Source organism: Canis lupus, chromosome 23 (assembly GCF_003254725.2).
Source record: "Canis lupus dingo isolate Sandy chromosome 23, ASM325472v2, whole genome shotgun sequence".
Classification (NCBI taxonomy): Eukaryota; Metazoa; Chordata; class Mammalia; order Carnivora; family Canidae; genus Canis; species Canis lupus.
This window is the reverse complement of record NC_064265.1, coordinates 34,412,400-34,429,327: the sequence shown is the minus strand read 5'-3', so window position 1 is coordinate 34,429,327 and position 16,928 is coordinate 34,412,400. Positions and strand designations below refer to the sequence as shown.

Below are 16,928 nucleotides of genomic sequence, written 5' to 3'. Positions count from 1 at the left end.
GCAAAACAATTTTTCAAAAGAAAACAATGAGAGAAATCAAGATTGCAAAGAAAGGCAAGTACACACAAATGACCTGAATGTTTAGATGGAAAACACAAGAAAATCAAAATGAAAACTAATACAGCATAGTAATGAGTAATACAGCAAGGTAGTAAGATAAAAATTAACATACAGGGATCCCTGGGTGGCGCAGTGGTTTGGCGCCTGCCTTTGGCCCAGGGCGTGATCCTGGAGTCACGGGATCGAATCCCACATCGGGCTCCCTGCATGGAGCCTGCTTCTCCCTCTGCCTATGTCTCTGCCTCTCTCTCTCTCCCTGTGACTATCATCAAGTAAATAAAAATTAAAAAAAAAATTAACATACAAAGCAATAGCTTTTATGTGCGCAATTACCAGTGACTGGTGTGATACAAACAATATCAAAAAGAAATACTTAACAAGAAATGTACAAAACCTATAATGAGGAAAACCTTAAAATACACCTCAAAATGCAAAAGTAGACTTGAACTAATGGAAACATCTCTTATTCTTGGACAGATAAACATTTTAAAGATGCCCATTCTTCCCAAGTTAGTATATAAATTTAACATGACCCCAATCAAAATATCAGTATATGTTTTTGGTTTTTGTTTTCCTGGAGCTAGACAATTTACTTTTAAAGTTCATATGGGGGGACGTCTGGGTGGCTCAGTCAGTTAAGCTTTGCCATTGGCTCAGGTCATGATCCCAGGTCCTGGGATGGAGCCCCACATTGGGCTCCCTGCTCAGCAGGAAGTCCGCTTCTTCTCCCTCTGTCCTACTCATGCTCTCTCTGTCAAATACATACATATATACATACAACATACATACATACATACTTAAAAAAATCCACATTTATTCATGTGGATAAACAATTTAGAACAGATAGGAATATCCCACCCTCACCCCCAAAGTGCAGTAGATTATGCTGGCCATATCAGCTATTAAAACATACTACAAAACCTCTATAATTAAAACAATGTAATATTGGTTCGTGGATGGACAGACCAATGGGACAGACCAGGAATAGATCCAAATATATAGAAAATTTTAGCAAATGATTTAAGTGGCATCTCTAATCACTGAGGAAAAAAATGATATTTTAAATAAATAGGGTTGGATCTCTGGATAGCCATTCACAAGTAAAAAAAGCTTATTATATATATATGTTTTGAAATGTTTATATATATAATAATATATATTTTATCTGTAAACTCCAAATAGATCAAACTTACAAATGTGAAGAATGAAACCATATAAATAGCATATGAAAGTCTGGGTAGGGGTGTCTGGGTGGCTCAGTCGGTTAAGCTTCTGACTCTTGGTTTGGGTTCAGGTTGTGATCTCATGGGTTGTGAGATTGAGCCCCATGTTGGGCTCTGCACTCAGGAATCTGCTTAAAGAATCTCTCCCTGAAAAAAAAAAAAAAAAAACTCTCCCTGCCCCTCCCTTTACTCATGCATGTGTGTGTGCTTGCTCTGTCTCTCTCAAATAAATAAATAAATATTAAAAAAAGAAAACCTGGGTAAATTTCCTTATAACCTGGAACTGAGGAAAGGCTTTGGAACTGTATCTCAAAATCCAGAGCAGTAAAGGGAAAGATTGATACATTTTGAATACATACAAAAATAGATAATTTTTGCATGGCAAACAAAACAAAACACCAAAAACAATGTTAAAAGATAAATGTCAAACTGGAAGAATGTATTTGCAACTCATTAAACAAAGGGCTTACGTTTGCAAAATATAAAAAGCTCTTTACATAGACTCAATAAATCCACTTCTACAAATAAATCCTAAAGATACACAAATAAAAGAAAGCATAAACACAAGAGTATTTGTTGTGCTATTATTTGGAATCACAAAGGATTTGGAATAATCTAAATCTCACTGGAGAGATTTTGTTGAAGGTTTATGGCAGCATTATTTCTAATACCTAAAAAGTAGACATAGCCCAAATGTCCATCAACTAATGAATACATAGATCAACTAATGAATCATAAATTCTGTACAATGGAATATTATTTAGCAATAAAAAGGAAGTAAGTACTGATACATGCTACCACATGGATGAATGTTGAAAATATTATGGTGAAAGAAACCAGACATACAAAAGCCACATATTGTAAGATTTCCATTTAGATGAAATGTCCACAATAGACACATCCATTGATACAGAAAGTAGATCAGTGGTTGCCTATAGCTGAGGGAAGGGAGTGAGAGATAATGAGGAGTGACTGCTAATAAATATAGGGTTTCTTTTTGGGTTGATGAAGCTGCTCTATCTTTAGAGTGATGGTTACACAACTCTGTGAATATATTGTGGATATTAAAAAAAAACATTGAGCAATACATTAAAAAAAAGAGAGAGAGAGAGAGAGAGAGGCACCTGGGTGGCTCAGTGGTTGAATGTCTACCTTTGGCTCAGGTTGTGATCTCATGGATCCTGAGATAGAATCCTGCACCGGGCTCTCTGTGGGGAGCCTGCTTCTTCCCCTACCTATGTCTCTGCCGGTCTTTCTGTGTCTTTCATGAATAAATAAGTAAAATCTTAAAAAAAAAAAAAAAAAAAAAAGAAGGGAGAGGCCCGTGAACTGATACAGACTGAGTTTCAGGTTATATTAAGTTAAAAACAAGGCAGGGGCCAGTCATTAAGAAATAAAAGTTTGCTTCCTAGTCTTCCTTTTTTCCTTTTAATTTTGATTTTGTAAAACATTTACGTGTTTCAAAAGTCAAAACTGTGTAAAAAGTTATACTCAGATATTTTGCTCCCATTCTGAACCCCTTCACCCAGTTCCTCCATTCTCGACTCTTTTCATCAGTTTCTAGTTTATTCCAGTGTCTGAGATGGTGATGTTGCAGGGGAACCTTTAAAGTGGTAGGAGCTCAAAGCTTGTAGAGGACATTGACTTTTGACCTGCACGCATCAACTCCTCTTTCTGGTAGTAAAAATATTATTTCTTTGGGAATCACCTCTCCCGCAATAGTGGACTGCCCTCACCTGTCTGAGGGCAGCCATGGGGCTTCCTTATGCCAATCAGATGCTCTTTCCTTAGCATATGGATCTTGATCAGAGATAAAATGATGAGAGTCATTGGTGCTTCTTAGTTGGAGCGGCAGCACACTGACAAACCTGTCGAGTAGTTTCTCTTACATTCTCAGAATTTCTCTTTTCTAAGCATAGGATTTCAGTCTTCCTTTCATCTTCTAATCCCCATCTCCTTATCTCCGTCCAGTAAATTCCCCTATTGTTTAATTTAGCCAGCCAGAGTTTTGGTGCTTGCAGCCAAAATACCCTGACTGATACATATGCTCCTGAGTGTTAATGAGCTTGTAATTGGAACAGGGGAGGAAAAGGCAAGATAAGAAAATTATGGTCCTCATCTATTATGATTTTCTTTAATTCTTATTTATCAGCTTAGGCCATTTATTTATTTATTCAAGAAATATTTATTGAGATACATACATCCCAGGCACTGTGCCAGGGATACAATGGTGAGAAAAATCAGGTATAATTCCAGCCTTCATGGAGCTTATAGTACAATGAGGGAAATTAATATTAATAAAATAATCACCTCAATAATTATGAAATTCCAACTATAGCAGTGTGACAAATGAGAGGAATATGGTGCTACAGGAGCAAATCAAGGGGACATTTGATTCACAGGTATTGCTTAATATAATACCAGAAGTCTTGGTTAGAGCTATAAAAATAAGAAAGTAAGAGATATAGAGGTTGGATATTTGCAGGCCATGTGTATGTAGATCACTCATATAGAAAGGAAAAAAAAGCAAAATGAAAAGATGCATAGAAATAAACAAGGCTAACAAAAGTTTTCCAGGTACAAAGAGAACCTCAAAGATCAGTAGCATTTTTCTCAAATAGCAAAAACCAGTAAGACAAAAGTGATAGAGACAACACAACAACCACAAAAACAAAAACATTTCTGGAAATTATCAAAAACCTTACAAGACTTCAATGAAGAAAAATAAAACTGTATCAAGGAAATAATTTAATATTTAAATAAATGAAAAAATAGTCCAGGATTCTGGATGTGATAGCTTAATATTGTAAAGTTGTCAATTGCTGCCAAATCAACAAATACCAATGATCACAAACCACCTAGGACTCTGGTCCCGGTAATTTAACAAATCTGGAAAGTTAAATTTTTTTGAAAAACTTTATTTATTGATTGATGAGAGACACACAGAGAGAGAGGCAGAGACATAGGCAGAGGGAGAAGCAGATTTCCTGCAGGCAGCCTGATGTGGGACTCAACCCTGGGACTCTGAGATCATGACCTGAGCCTAAGGCAGATGCTCAACCACTGAGCCACCCAGGGCCCCTGGAAGGTTACATTTTAATATAAATTATAGTAGTGATATTATGAAGATTCAAAATCAGTTTCTAAAAGTATATAAAAGCCTGGTAATAAGAAAGAGAATTGTGAAATATTGATGTGACCTGTAATTTTATTTTTAATATCTTAATATCTCAAAGAACTCCAAAACATTTCAGTTGATCTCCTTTGTTCATTTTTGGACTTCTCTGTGGATTGACTTATTGAAGCCAAAGCAGGAAGTTCCTAGTGATTTCATGAATGTTTCATTAATAATTATATTAAACTTTGAACCGCCTTCATAAATCTGCGTTCATCAGTCATTGGTGGGATATGCAATTGTTCTTCCTTAATTTAATTTTTTTGAAATTGCTTACATATTCACGTGGTACAGAAACCCAATAGTACAAGGTACATCCCATGACAGATCTGTCTCATTTCTGCCAGTCGCTCAGTTCTTTTCCCTGGGATCAACCAACATTATCAGTTGAATTTCCTTTTCTCTTCTGAGAAAGATAGTGGTAATCCACACATTCTTTTTTTCTTTTACTGTGTTTTTTTTTTCACACTTAAAAAAATATATAGTAAGTAAATGTATGTCTATATAAAAAAGTCTTCCTTTTTTATGGATGCATATTATTCCATTTACAGATGTATCTTCATTTATTAAACTAGTCCCTTCTGATGGACATTAGGTTGTTTCTAATCCTTTGAAAATCAAAACAATGAACATGAAAATATACATTCTTTTGCTGGTGTGCAACTAGATTTCTAGGATAAATTCCTGTTAATGAAGTTGATGGACACAGAGTACATTGGTTTATATTTCAATGAGTATAGCTTAACTGTCCTCTGCCGTGGTTGTACAAATTTATGCTCCCAGCAGCATGTTAGAGTGATGGTTTGTCCACACTTTCCCCAATGCCTTGTGTTATTAAACTTATGGGCATTTGCTCATCTGAGATGTAAATATATCCCAGGGCAGCTTTCATCATCTTATATGTAGGGTTGAGTGTCTTCATATATTTAAACCCATTTGTATTTCTTTTGCTGAGAACTGCCTGGTTGTAGCTTTTGCCTGGCTTTCTACAGGAAAAAAGTTTAATTTCTTACTGATTTTTAGGAGTTGTTATGTAATAGGCAATATAATTTTGCTATTCAATTGTCTCTGACTACTAAGGATTCCATAAATCCTGCATCTTTATGTGTTTTTATAAAATAAAATTGTAAAACAGTTCAAACATGGCATCAGAACACCCTTGAGACAAATGTAAGTTATTGAATAATGATTCAATAAGGTGAACACCACTGTAAACTACCATCCAGGTCACCCAGGTAGCTAGAAAGTTGCCATTTACCCCAGAAATCCATCCATATGTCCCATTCTGATCTCAACACACTCCCTTCCTCCAAAATTATCCATTTTCCTGTCTTTTATAGTAATCACTTTCTTTGTTTCTTTATAGCTTTTCACTTGTAGGCAATCCTAGACTCTATAGCTTAGTCCTGATCATTCAAAAAATGGCAGTGTCTTTAAAGATTCTTCTAATCTTTAGTACTCCCCTCCATCTTTCCTTTTCTTTAGTCCGTTTCAGATGATGATCTCAGGACTTCTGTGTAGTTTTATATAGTCTAGATTTTGTTCTTGGTGCAGTTCAGCACAATTCTCTGTTCTCTGTATTTCCTGCAAACTGACAGCTGGAGCCAGATGCTTTATCAAACGTAGATAAAATCCCTTTGAAAAGACCATAGGTGGTGCTGTGGTCCTTCATCAGGAGGAACACAATGTCTGGTTTTCTTTCTTTTTGTGATATTAACAGCTTTTGATGGCCAATGTCTAGAACAATTACTTTATTGGGATTGCAAAATAATGATATTCTAATTCATTAACTTATTTTTCATTTATTCATTGAAATACTTTATATACATTTGTAAGGTGGAGTTATTTTTATAAGAATTCTATTTTTGGGATCCCTGGGTGGCGCAGCGGTTTGGCGCCTGCCTTCCGCCCAGGGCACGATCCTGGAGACCCGGGATCGAATCCCACGTCGGGCTCCAGGTGCATGGAGCCTGCTTCTCCCTCTGCCTGTGTCTCTGCCTCTCTCTCTCTCTCTCTCTGTGACTATCATAAATAAATAAAAATTTAAAAAAAGAATTCTATTTTTATAATCAATAACCAATAGTGCAATTTTATGTGGGGAAATATAGGATAAATACTTGATTCTTTCTCTTCCAAGTTTTTAGATAGTGAATTGAATCTCTATCACAATCCAAAACTGGCCAATTTGTTTTTTTTAATCATTATGAACCATTTAATCATTATGAATCATTATGGATTTAAACATACTTGAAGAGTTTCAATCAGTTGCACTTAGGCCTTTTAAAGCTAAGAGTGTTCTATTTTTTATTTTTAAAAATTTTTTTAAAAATAATTAATTAGGGGATCCCTGGGTGGCGCAGCGGTTTGGCGCCTGCCTTTGGCCCAGGGCGCGATCCTGGAGACCCGGGATCGAATCCCACGTCGGGCTCCCGGTGCATGGAGCCTGCTTCTCCCTCTGCCTGTGTCTCTGCCTCTCTCTCTCTCTGTATGACTATCATAAATAAACAAAAATAAATTTAAAAAAAAAATAATTAATTAATTAATTTATTTATTTATTTAAGAGTGTTCTATTTTTGTTCAGTAGAAATCCCTTGAGTTGGTTTCTGAATCATTTTCACATGAGCCTAGTAGCTTCCTTTATCTGATGTGAAGACATAATCTTGACTTATCTCATATTTGTTTTCTGCCCAAAGCATGAAATGGATCACTTCCCCATAAAACCCTTGTTTTTCTTAGTGAAAAATGATATTTCAAAATCTCAATCTGGGTACAAGGATTGCTAATTGCTACCAAGGATTGATCACTGTTTCTAGGCTTCTTCAATGGACAAAGGTAGGAAAAGTTTATACACACACACACACACACACACACACACACACACATCCCAAAACACTTCACGAGTTCATACTGATATTTCCAACTAAAATTCAGGACTACAGGATGTTTTACTTAACCTCTTCTATAATACATCCATACCTCCTATCTTTTACCCTGGAAATCTTGATTTCAAGAACCTAGAGTACTAAATAAAATTAGAATCTCCTATAATCACTCATTTACTTTAACCTCTAAAACGCACACACACACAAATTCTCAGTAATACAATCACTGAGAATAGTCATTTTTTGCATATGTGCGATTTTCTCCCCATTTTGGGTTTTTGACTATTGATGTGGTTAATTTTAAGTCTCTCACCTTACTATTTTTCTCTATTTCTCCCATTTGTATTTTGTCCTTCCTTTCCTCCTTTTCTGGCTTCTATTAGATGAATTGAATATTTTTTTAGGATTTGATTTTATCTCCCCTTTTGGCTTATTAGCTATAAACTTTGTTGTGTTATTTAAGTGGATGCTGCAGGGCATATAGTGTACATTTTTGTTGGAGGAGGTCATCAAAAAGACCTGATTGCCAGTCAACCTGTGAGGTGGACCCAGGCAATCAGAAGATCTTTACCTCCTTCCCTGTCCTTGGAATCTGGGTTCTGCTTGCCTTTCCCACTCTCAGTGGCTGGTCCAAGAACATAGCCTTCAGACAATGATGTGGTGTTGAGAACACCTGCACAGCATATGTGACTGTACCCAGTTAAGAGTTCTCTCCACATACATTTTTAAGATGTGGTACGCAGATCCTGGGATCCGCTCATCTCGCTGCAGCCCAAGATGAGCCTTGCATGTAAGTTCCCTTTGCCTATCAATACTGCTACCTATCAACCTGGAGCGGCCTGCTTCTTCCTTTGGTCTCTCCCCGTCCTCTGCACTTGCAGGCCAATTTCAGATTATGCCTGGAATGCTCCCCAAAGAGTTATGAACCAACAATCTTTTAAATTATGACAGCTTACCTTATCACTTCACATACAGTGTAGGAACTTACTTCCCCCATTACTTCCCATTACTTCCCATTCTGTCTCTATGCTATTTCACCGTACAGTTTATTTTTATTTTTTTTATTTTTATTTTTATTTATTTATTTTTTTAGTTTATTTTTATATATGCTACAAGCTCCAAACAATATTATTTTGATTTTTATTTAAATAGTTACTTATATTTTAAAGGGATGGAAATAACAAAATACTTGTATATTTATCCGCATTATCATTATTTTTAAAAGATTTTATTTATTTATTCATGAGAGACCCAGAAAAAGAGAGACAGACACAGGCAGAGGAAAAGCAGACTCCCTGTGGGGAGCCTGATGTGGGACTCGATCCCAGGACTCCAGGATCATGCCCTGAGCCGAAGGCAGATGCTCAACCGCTGAGCCACCCAGATGTCCCATTGTTACCATTAAAAAAAAAAAAAAAAAGATTTTATTTATTTATTTGACAGAAAGAGATGGAGAGAGCACAACAGGGGTAGTGGCAGAGGGAGAGGGAGAAGCAGGCTCCCCACTGAGCAGAGAGCTCCATGCAGGGCATTACCATTTTTTTAAATAAACAAATTTATCGCCTTTTGGCTCCCAGAGCAGCGCCATGGCGGTCGGCCGGCAAGAACAAGTGCCTTATCAAAGGCGGCAAAAAGGGAGCCAAGAAGAAAGTGGTTGATCCATTTTCTAAGAAAGATTGGTATGATGTGAAAGCACCAGCTATGTTCAATATAAGAAATATTGGAAAAACACTAGTCACAAGAACTCAAGGAACCAAAATTGCATCTGATGGTCTCAAGGGTCGCGTTTTTGAAGTTAGCCTTGCTGATCTGCAGAATGATGAAGTTGCATTTAGGAAATTCAAGCTAATCACTGAGGATGTGCAGGGCAAAAACTGCCTGACTAATTTCCATGGCGTGGATCTTACCCGTGACAAAAGGTGCTCCACGGTCAAAAAATGGCAGACCATGATTGAAGCTCATGTTGATGTAAAGACTACCGATGGTTATTTGCTTCCTCTATTTTGTGTTGGTTTTACTAAAAAACGCAATAATCAGATTTGGAAGACCTCTTACGCTCAGCACCAACAGGTCCGCCAAATCCGGAAAAAGATGATGGAAATCATGACCCTAGAGGTGCAAACAAATGACTTGAAAGAAGTGGTCAATAAATTGATTCCAGACAGCATCGGAAAAGATATAGAAAAAGCTTGTCAGTCTATTTATCCACTACATGATGTTTTTGTTAGAAAAGTAAAAATGCTGAAGAAGCCCAAGTTTGAATTGGGAAAACTCATGGAGCTTCATGGTGAAGGTAGTAGTTCTGGAAAAGCTACGGGGGATGAGACCAGTGCTAAAGTTGAACGAGCTGATGGATGTGAACCACCAGTCCAAGAATCTGTTTAAAATTCAGACATTTAATGGTGACAAATAAAAACATATTTGTGATGTTTAATTTCTTATCATTCTTTTTAAATAATCAGGCTCGGTGAAGCAGATGTTCTGAACTGACAGTGCGAACTTTTCAGAACTGTTGTATGGATCTTATCCATTGCTCTTGGCTACTAAATAGCTGCAAAAGGGTAGTGATCTATTTTAAGCTGTAGTGATCTGGATGGAAGTGTTCTAGATGGTTAATAAAAGGAAACTTAAAAAAAATAAACAAATTTATCTTTTAAAGTTTACTTATTCTTTCAGTAATCTCTATGCCCATCATGGGGCTTGAACTCATGACCCTTAGATTATGGGTCCCATGCTCTTCTAACTGAGCCAGCCAAGTGGGCCCCATGTTGTTACCATTTTTGATGTTCTTCATTCCCTTGTAGAGATTCGTATTTCTTGGCGTAGCTTTTCTTCTGCCTCAAGGACCTGGCTTCATATTTCTTGAAGTGCAGATCCTCTGGTGATTAATTATTTCAACTTTTGTATAGCTCAAAAACAAGACAAAACAAAACAATGACTTTATTTTGCTTTCATTTTTGAAAGATATTTTCACTGCGGATAGAATTCTAGGCACAAAGGTGCTTGTTTTTGTTTTGTGGTTGAGTACTTTAAAATGTTATTTTCTTTCTTAGATGGTTACTGAGAGGAAATCTGGAATCATTCTATGTTCTTCTATTTAACGTGAATTTTTCTTTCTTTGACCGCCTTTAGTATTTTCTCCTTATCCTAGATCTGAGGAATTTGGTTATAACGTGCCTTGCTGTAGTTTTCTTCATGTCTCCGTGCTTGGAGTTAGCTGAGCTTTTGAATCTGTGGCTGTATAATTTCCCTCAAATTTGGAAACATTATGGCTATTACAATTTTTCGACTATTTTTTCTGTCTCCATTGTCTGCTTTCTTTTTGGAGGGACTCCATTTATACATATATCAGACACTTCAAGTTATTGTATAGTTCACTGATCCTCTGTTCATTTTTAAGGATTCTTTTTTTCTCTGTGTGTTTTCATTTCAGATAGTTTCTGTTATTATGTCTTCCACATTTCTATTGCTATGTCAAGAACATTCTTTTCTTGTGCAATGCCAAATCTGCCATTATTCCTATCAATCTTTTTTTCATCTCTGACATTGTAGTTTCATCTCTAGAAGTTTCATTTGGGTCTCTTTTATCCTTCCACATCTCTTCTTAGCTTTCTTGAACATATATAGTATTTTTATAATAATTATTTTAACATCTTTGTTGGATAACCCTAACACATGTCAGTTCTGATTTGGTTTCAATTGATTGAGTTTTCTTTTCCTTTTCATAATTGGTTGTCTTTTCCTGCTCCTTTGCATGCTGGGTAATATTTTTTTTAAAGATTTTATTTATTCATTCATAGAGACACACAGAGAGAGAAAGAGAGAGGCAGAGACACAGGCAGAGGGAGAAGCAGGCTCCATGCAGGGAGCCCTACATGGGACTCAATCCTGGATCTCCAGGATCATGCCCTGGGCTGAAGGCGGCACTAAACCGCTGAGCCACGGGGGATGCTTTTTTTTTTTTTTTTTTTTTTTTTTAAGATTTTATTTATGCATGTTGGGTAATTTTTGATCAGATGTGAGACATTGTGGATTTTACTTTTTTGGGTACTGGATATTTTAGTTTTCCTAGATATATTCTTGAGCTTTGTTCTGGGACTCAGCTAAGTTACTTGATGCTTTTAGGTCTTGCTTTTAAGGTTTGTTAGGCAGTATCAGAGATGTGTTAGTGTAAGGCTAATTTTGTCTTTATCTCAAGACAAAGAGCCTTCTGAGTTTCCTACTCAATATCCTAGGAATTATGAAGTTTTTCAGCCTGACTGGTAGGAACAGGCACTATTTCTGACCTTGTGTGACCCCACGTACCCTTCCTCTAGTATACTGATGGCTCTTTTTCTAACCTCAGGTTGTTCTCACACCCTCATCAGTCCCCCTCACACTCCTCACATGCCTTGCTCTCGTTATTTCCCTGATTAATTCTCAGGGATGACTCTATAGGTCTTCAGAGTTTTTGCTCTGTGAAGCTCTCTCCTCTCCAGCACTCTGCTTACCTCAATCTTCCTAGAATCTCAGCTTGTCTTTTCAATGAAAGAAATCTGTGGCTTCTGGGTGGGCTCTCCATTCCCTATACTGAGGCCCAAAATCCCCCGTGGCAGGAAGGTGGGGCAATCAGAGAGCTCAACTTGTTTGTATCCCATCTTTCAGGAGCTACTGTCCTTCTGGGGCATCTGAGTGGCTTAGTCAGTTAAGTGTCTGCCTTTGGCTCAGGTCACGATCCCAGGGTCCTGGGATGGAGCCACGCATTGGACTTCCTGCTTAGAGAGGAGTCTGCTTCTCCCTCTCCCTCTGCCCCTTCCCTGCTCATGCTCACTCTCTCTCTCTGTCAAATAAAATCTTTTTTAAAAAAGGATTTACTGTCCTTCATTGCCTGATGCATGGTGCCTTGAGAACCATTGTTTCTTATATGTTGTCTATCTTTGTTGACGTATTTTGTGCATTTTGCATATTTTTGACTACTATTTTTTGTTTGTGTATTTTATGTGGTTTTGTTTCAGGTAAGCAACAAATATTCTTGTAGTCTGCCTTCCTGGAAGTGGAACTCTTTATCCTGTACAGTTTTGTTTCTGTGCTTCTTGGTATCTCCTCAGTGTGAGGCTCTGTGTTGGAGAGGAGGCCTTGTTGTTCAGTTTCCAGAGCTCATGGAGGCTCAGGCTATTCCAGCCCCTTCAGAATTTACTATGGGCCCCTTGCCCTCAGCCACTACTACACTGGACAAAGCTCTCTCATCTCAGTGCTGCCATACTTTCCAGCAATATTTGTTGGATATTTTGAGTTTCTCCTGCTCTTGAGTCTGGTTGCTTCTGTCTGCTTTCTCCAGCACAGAATCTGATACCATAGAGTTCTTGGCACTTTTGGTGGATCATTGGCATCTACTTGTATTTTGAGAATTAGGGGAATACCCTGTCACCTAGTTTGTGGCAAATGTTAACCATGGGATTTTGTTTTATAATTTAGTTGTTCTTCTTGCTCATTCATGGGGACTTGGGGAGATTCAAAAATTATGCTGCTCTTGTCATTTTTCCAGAATCCTGCTGAAATTTCTTGGGAGACATTTATGGTCCTACCACATTATGCATTTCTTTTGGACTATCATTTTCTCTAATAGTTTGAGTTTTTCCTCCTAAATAATTTAAATTCTTCTATTTTTTCCCCTGGAAAGCTGTGGCTATGTCTTTCTTTTTTCTCTGTCTCCTCTTCCTTTTCTTCCTTTTCCTTTTAAATTTTTTCTGAAAAAAAAATAATTTTTTTCCAAGAGTATGTTCAATCCAGCCACAACTTTTGACCTGTTTTTTTTTTTAAAGATTTATTTGAGAGAGAGAGAGAGAAGGGAGAGAGAGAGAGGTGAGAATGAGTGGGGGGAAGGGCAAATGGAGAGATTCTCAAGCAGACTCCCTGCTGAGCACAGAGCCCTATGAGGAGCATGATCTCCATCACCAATGAGATCATGACCTGAGCTGAAACCAAGAGTTGGATGCTCAACTGACTGAGCCACTCAGGTGCCCCATGACCTGTTCTTTTTTTTTTTTTTAATCTCTCCATTTCTATCAGTTTATTCTGGTGATAATAATTTCATCATTGTTTCTCTGGTCATTTTGTCTTGCCAAGTGCAGCTTCTCCATAGGCATGTGGGGAAATTAGAAAAGGGATCAGTTCTTCAATATCTATCACAGATTAAGGCCAATTTAAAAAGCCAAAGGAATTTAAGAAGTACAGGTATAGGAACAGAACAACTGGCCAATGGAATAAAAGAGAAAACTCAGAGACAGATATATGGGGCCATACATATGGGAACTTGCTATATGACAGTGTTGACATCATAACCCAATGGAGGAAGCATGAACTGTTTTATAGATGATAGTGGGGAAACTGGCTTACTCACTATAGGGGGAAAAAGAAAAATCAATCTTCATATCTCACCATGAATAAATATGGATGAATAAACTCAATGTGAGCTATGAAATTATAAAGAAAAAAAAGTCAGAGAATGTCTTTATAACTTAGGAATAAGGAAGTCTTCTTCAATAGAATCTCCCAAATACAAATCATTCAACAGAATAACTATTGTCTTTATCTCATTAAAATAAGAACATTTGTTAGATAGAGGACATAAAAGACAAAATAATCCAAACGATATGTTGGGAAAAGACAGTTGCAGTATTTAAAACCAAACCGAGACTAATATCTAGATTTTCTTAGGAATGTGTAGATTTATAAGAAAAAGGCAGAGAACCCAACAGAGAAATGAGCAAAGCACATGAAGAAACAATTTACAGAAGAGGAAAACAAATAGTAAACATATTTAAAGAGATGCTTAACTCATTAGTTATCAGAGAAGTGCAAGTTAAAGCAACAGTGAGATACCCCACAGGAAATTTGGTGAACAGCTGACAGTCTAGTAATTGGTCACCAGCCCAGAACTGTCACGATGGGCACATGTAGGGGATGGCTATGGTGTCAAAGGTAGAGACCACGCATTGGTCCAACAGCATCAATCCTCACTTCTCAAGATTGATGTAGCTCGTGCTGCCTCTGAATGTCCAACTTGCCAGCAAAAGAGATCAACACTGAGTCCTTGATATCACACTTTTGAGGAGACCAACTGATGGTTTGGTGCCCAGTTATTTAGTTACATCAGGCGCCTCCCATTGGAAGGGCCAATGCTTCATCTCCACAGGAATGACTATTCCAGATATGAGTTCACCTTTCTTGCCTGCAAATCTTCAGCCACAGCACTATCTGGGCTGAAGATTTATGGAATTATGGAATGCTTGATCCACAACTATGGAATCTCATCCAGCACAGGTTTTGACCAGGGGACTCAACAGTGAGGGAGGTGCTGGAGTAGGTCCATGACCATGGAATCTACTAATTGTATCAAATATTGCACTACCCAGAGAGAGCTTTCTGGAATAGTCTTCTAAAGGTGCAGCTGAAGTGCTAGCTTGGGAAAATACTGAAAGAATGGGGTGACACTTTCCAAAACACTGTAATTACATCAGTTCAGAGACCAGTATATGCTGCTCTGCTCTCAAGAGGAAGAGTCCATGGATCCAGGAATCAAGAGATAACTACAGGAATGCCCCCACTGACTACCACTCCTCATGACCTATCAGAGGATTTTGTGCCATCAGGGCAACTCTGAGCTCTTCAGTTTTGGAGGTTCTGATCCCAAACAGGACAGATTCTTGCCAGGTGATACCACAAGGGTGTTGTTGGATTACCAACTGCTGCAACACACGGGACTTCCCATGGCCAGGGGCCAGCAAGTAAAAGGAGCAGTTATGCTGGTGGAGATAATTGACCCTGATCATCAGGAGGAGGTCCAGGTGCTTTTACACCCTAGCAGCAGGAAGGAATCTGGTATGTATGGAACGTAGGAGATCCATTGTTGGGCCTCCTGGTCCTCTTTCACCCCCTTTTAACTGTGAACAGACACAAGCTGCACAAGCTGCAACCCTAAGCTGAGAAAGGATTTGACTGTCAAGGATTGAGACCCTGTAAGGTCATGAGTTGCATAACTAGCTAAGCTACCAACATGTGATAAGGCAACCTTTGGGAGTGAAGGAATTTAGAATGGATGTTGGAGGAGGGAGCAGATGTGTTGCAGCCCTGAGGTCAACTACAGTGACAGGGGCTGTGGTTCATCCTCTAACCTCTTTCTTATCAGTTTCCCCTTGGGAAGAAAGGCCCATGGGAACTGTGGAAGCACTGCTCCCTGAAACTACGTGAAGTAGATCTGTGCAGCTCAAGGGGTGGACTCTGGCAGCTGTGAGCATGTGCCTCAAGGACCTCCAATCAGAGGAAGTATAACTGACCAAAGACCCAGCTCCTGCTCTGTGAAATGCATCACCGAATTGTGCCTGGGCGACTCTTCCTATGGGCTTCTAGTGACCAATGGAGCAAGAATCCTGAAGGAGACCTGTTCCTGGGAGACATAGCCCTCCTCTTATGGCTGACCAGTTTGAGGACTCTTTGATGACACCACTGAACCTGCCATAGACAAGGACAGCCATCAGCAAGGCAGCCCAGGATACTTCCACCCAAGCTTCTCAGACTCCCAGTGCGATTTTTCAGCTTTCCAGCCTCATACAGCTCTCTATTTTCTCTCATACAGGCACTTCTGTCAATTAAAATCCTTGTATAATTAATCTCATCCTGGGATCCCTGGGTGGCGCAGCGGTTTGGCGCCTGCCTTTGGCCCAGGGCGCGATCCTGGAGACCCAGGATCGAATCCCACATCGGGCTCCCTGCATGGAGCCTGCTTCTCCCTCTGCCTATGTCTCTGCCTCTCTCTCTCTCTGTGTGACTATCATGAATAAATAAATAAAATCTTTAAAAAAAAAATTAATCTCATCCTGATGTCTGCTTCTTGGAGGACCTGAACTGAGGTGGCCTGTACAGGAGGGGTAAGGAAGGGAAGAGTTAAGAATGACCCCTTGATTTCCTGATTTGGGTCCTGGGTGCATGGTGATAGTGTTGGGCACCGAGATAAGGCGGACCAGAGGTCTCCATTTAAAGAGAGAACGCAGGGACGCCTGGGTGGCTCAGCGATTGAGCGTCTGCCTTTGGCTCAGGGCATGACCCCAGGATCTGGGATCGAGTCCCACATCGGGCTCCCTGCATGGAACCTGCTTCTCTCTCTGCCTCTCTCTCTGTGTTTCTCATGAATAAATAAATAAAATCATTTTAAAAAAAATGAAGAGAGAAGGCATAACAAGAGGACAAATGAGAGGTGTGTGGAAGGACAGAAGGAAGGGAAGACAGAGAGGTCTCAGGTAAGGACAATTTCACCCATTATGGGTCTCTATTGCAAATGAAGTTGTCCTTTCCCCCACTGGAGGCCTGGTTTCAATTTCTCAAATCATTTTTAAAAATTTTTATTTATTCATGAGAGACACAGAGAGAGGCAGAGACATAGGCAGAGGGAGAAGCAGGCCCCCCATGGGGAGCCTGATGCGGGACTCGATCCCAGGACCCCGGGATCACAACCTGAGCCCAAGGCAGATGCTCAACCACTGAGCCACACAGGCGTCACTCAATTCTTCAAATCTTAAGACAAGTTCCAACCTCATCAATGACTTAAAAATA

General features: G+C 38.9%; 1 protein-coding gene across 1 annotated transcript; it reads left to right on the top strand.

The window, feature by feature from the left end:
• Nucleotides 1–8,940: 8,940 nt before the first annotated feature.
• LOC112661173 (40S ribosomal protein S3a-like) lies at nucleotides 8,941–9,961 on the top strand. The gene has a single exon (XM_035704798.2). It carries the CDS (start codon nucleotides 9,042–9,044, stop codon nucleotides 9,723–9,725), a length of 684 nt encoding a protein of 227 aa, XP_035560691.1. The 5' UTR covers nucleotides 8,941–9,041; the 3' UTR covers nucleotides 9,726–9,961.
• Nucleotides 9,962–16,928: the final 6,967 nt, after the last annotated feature.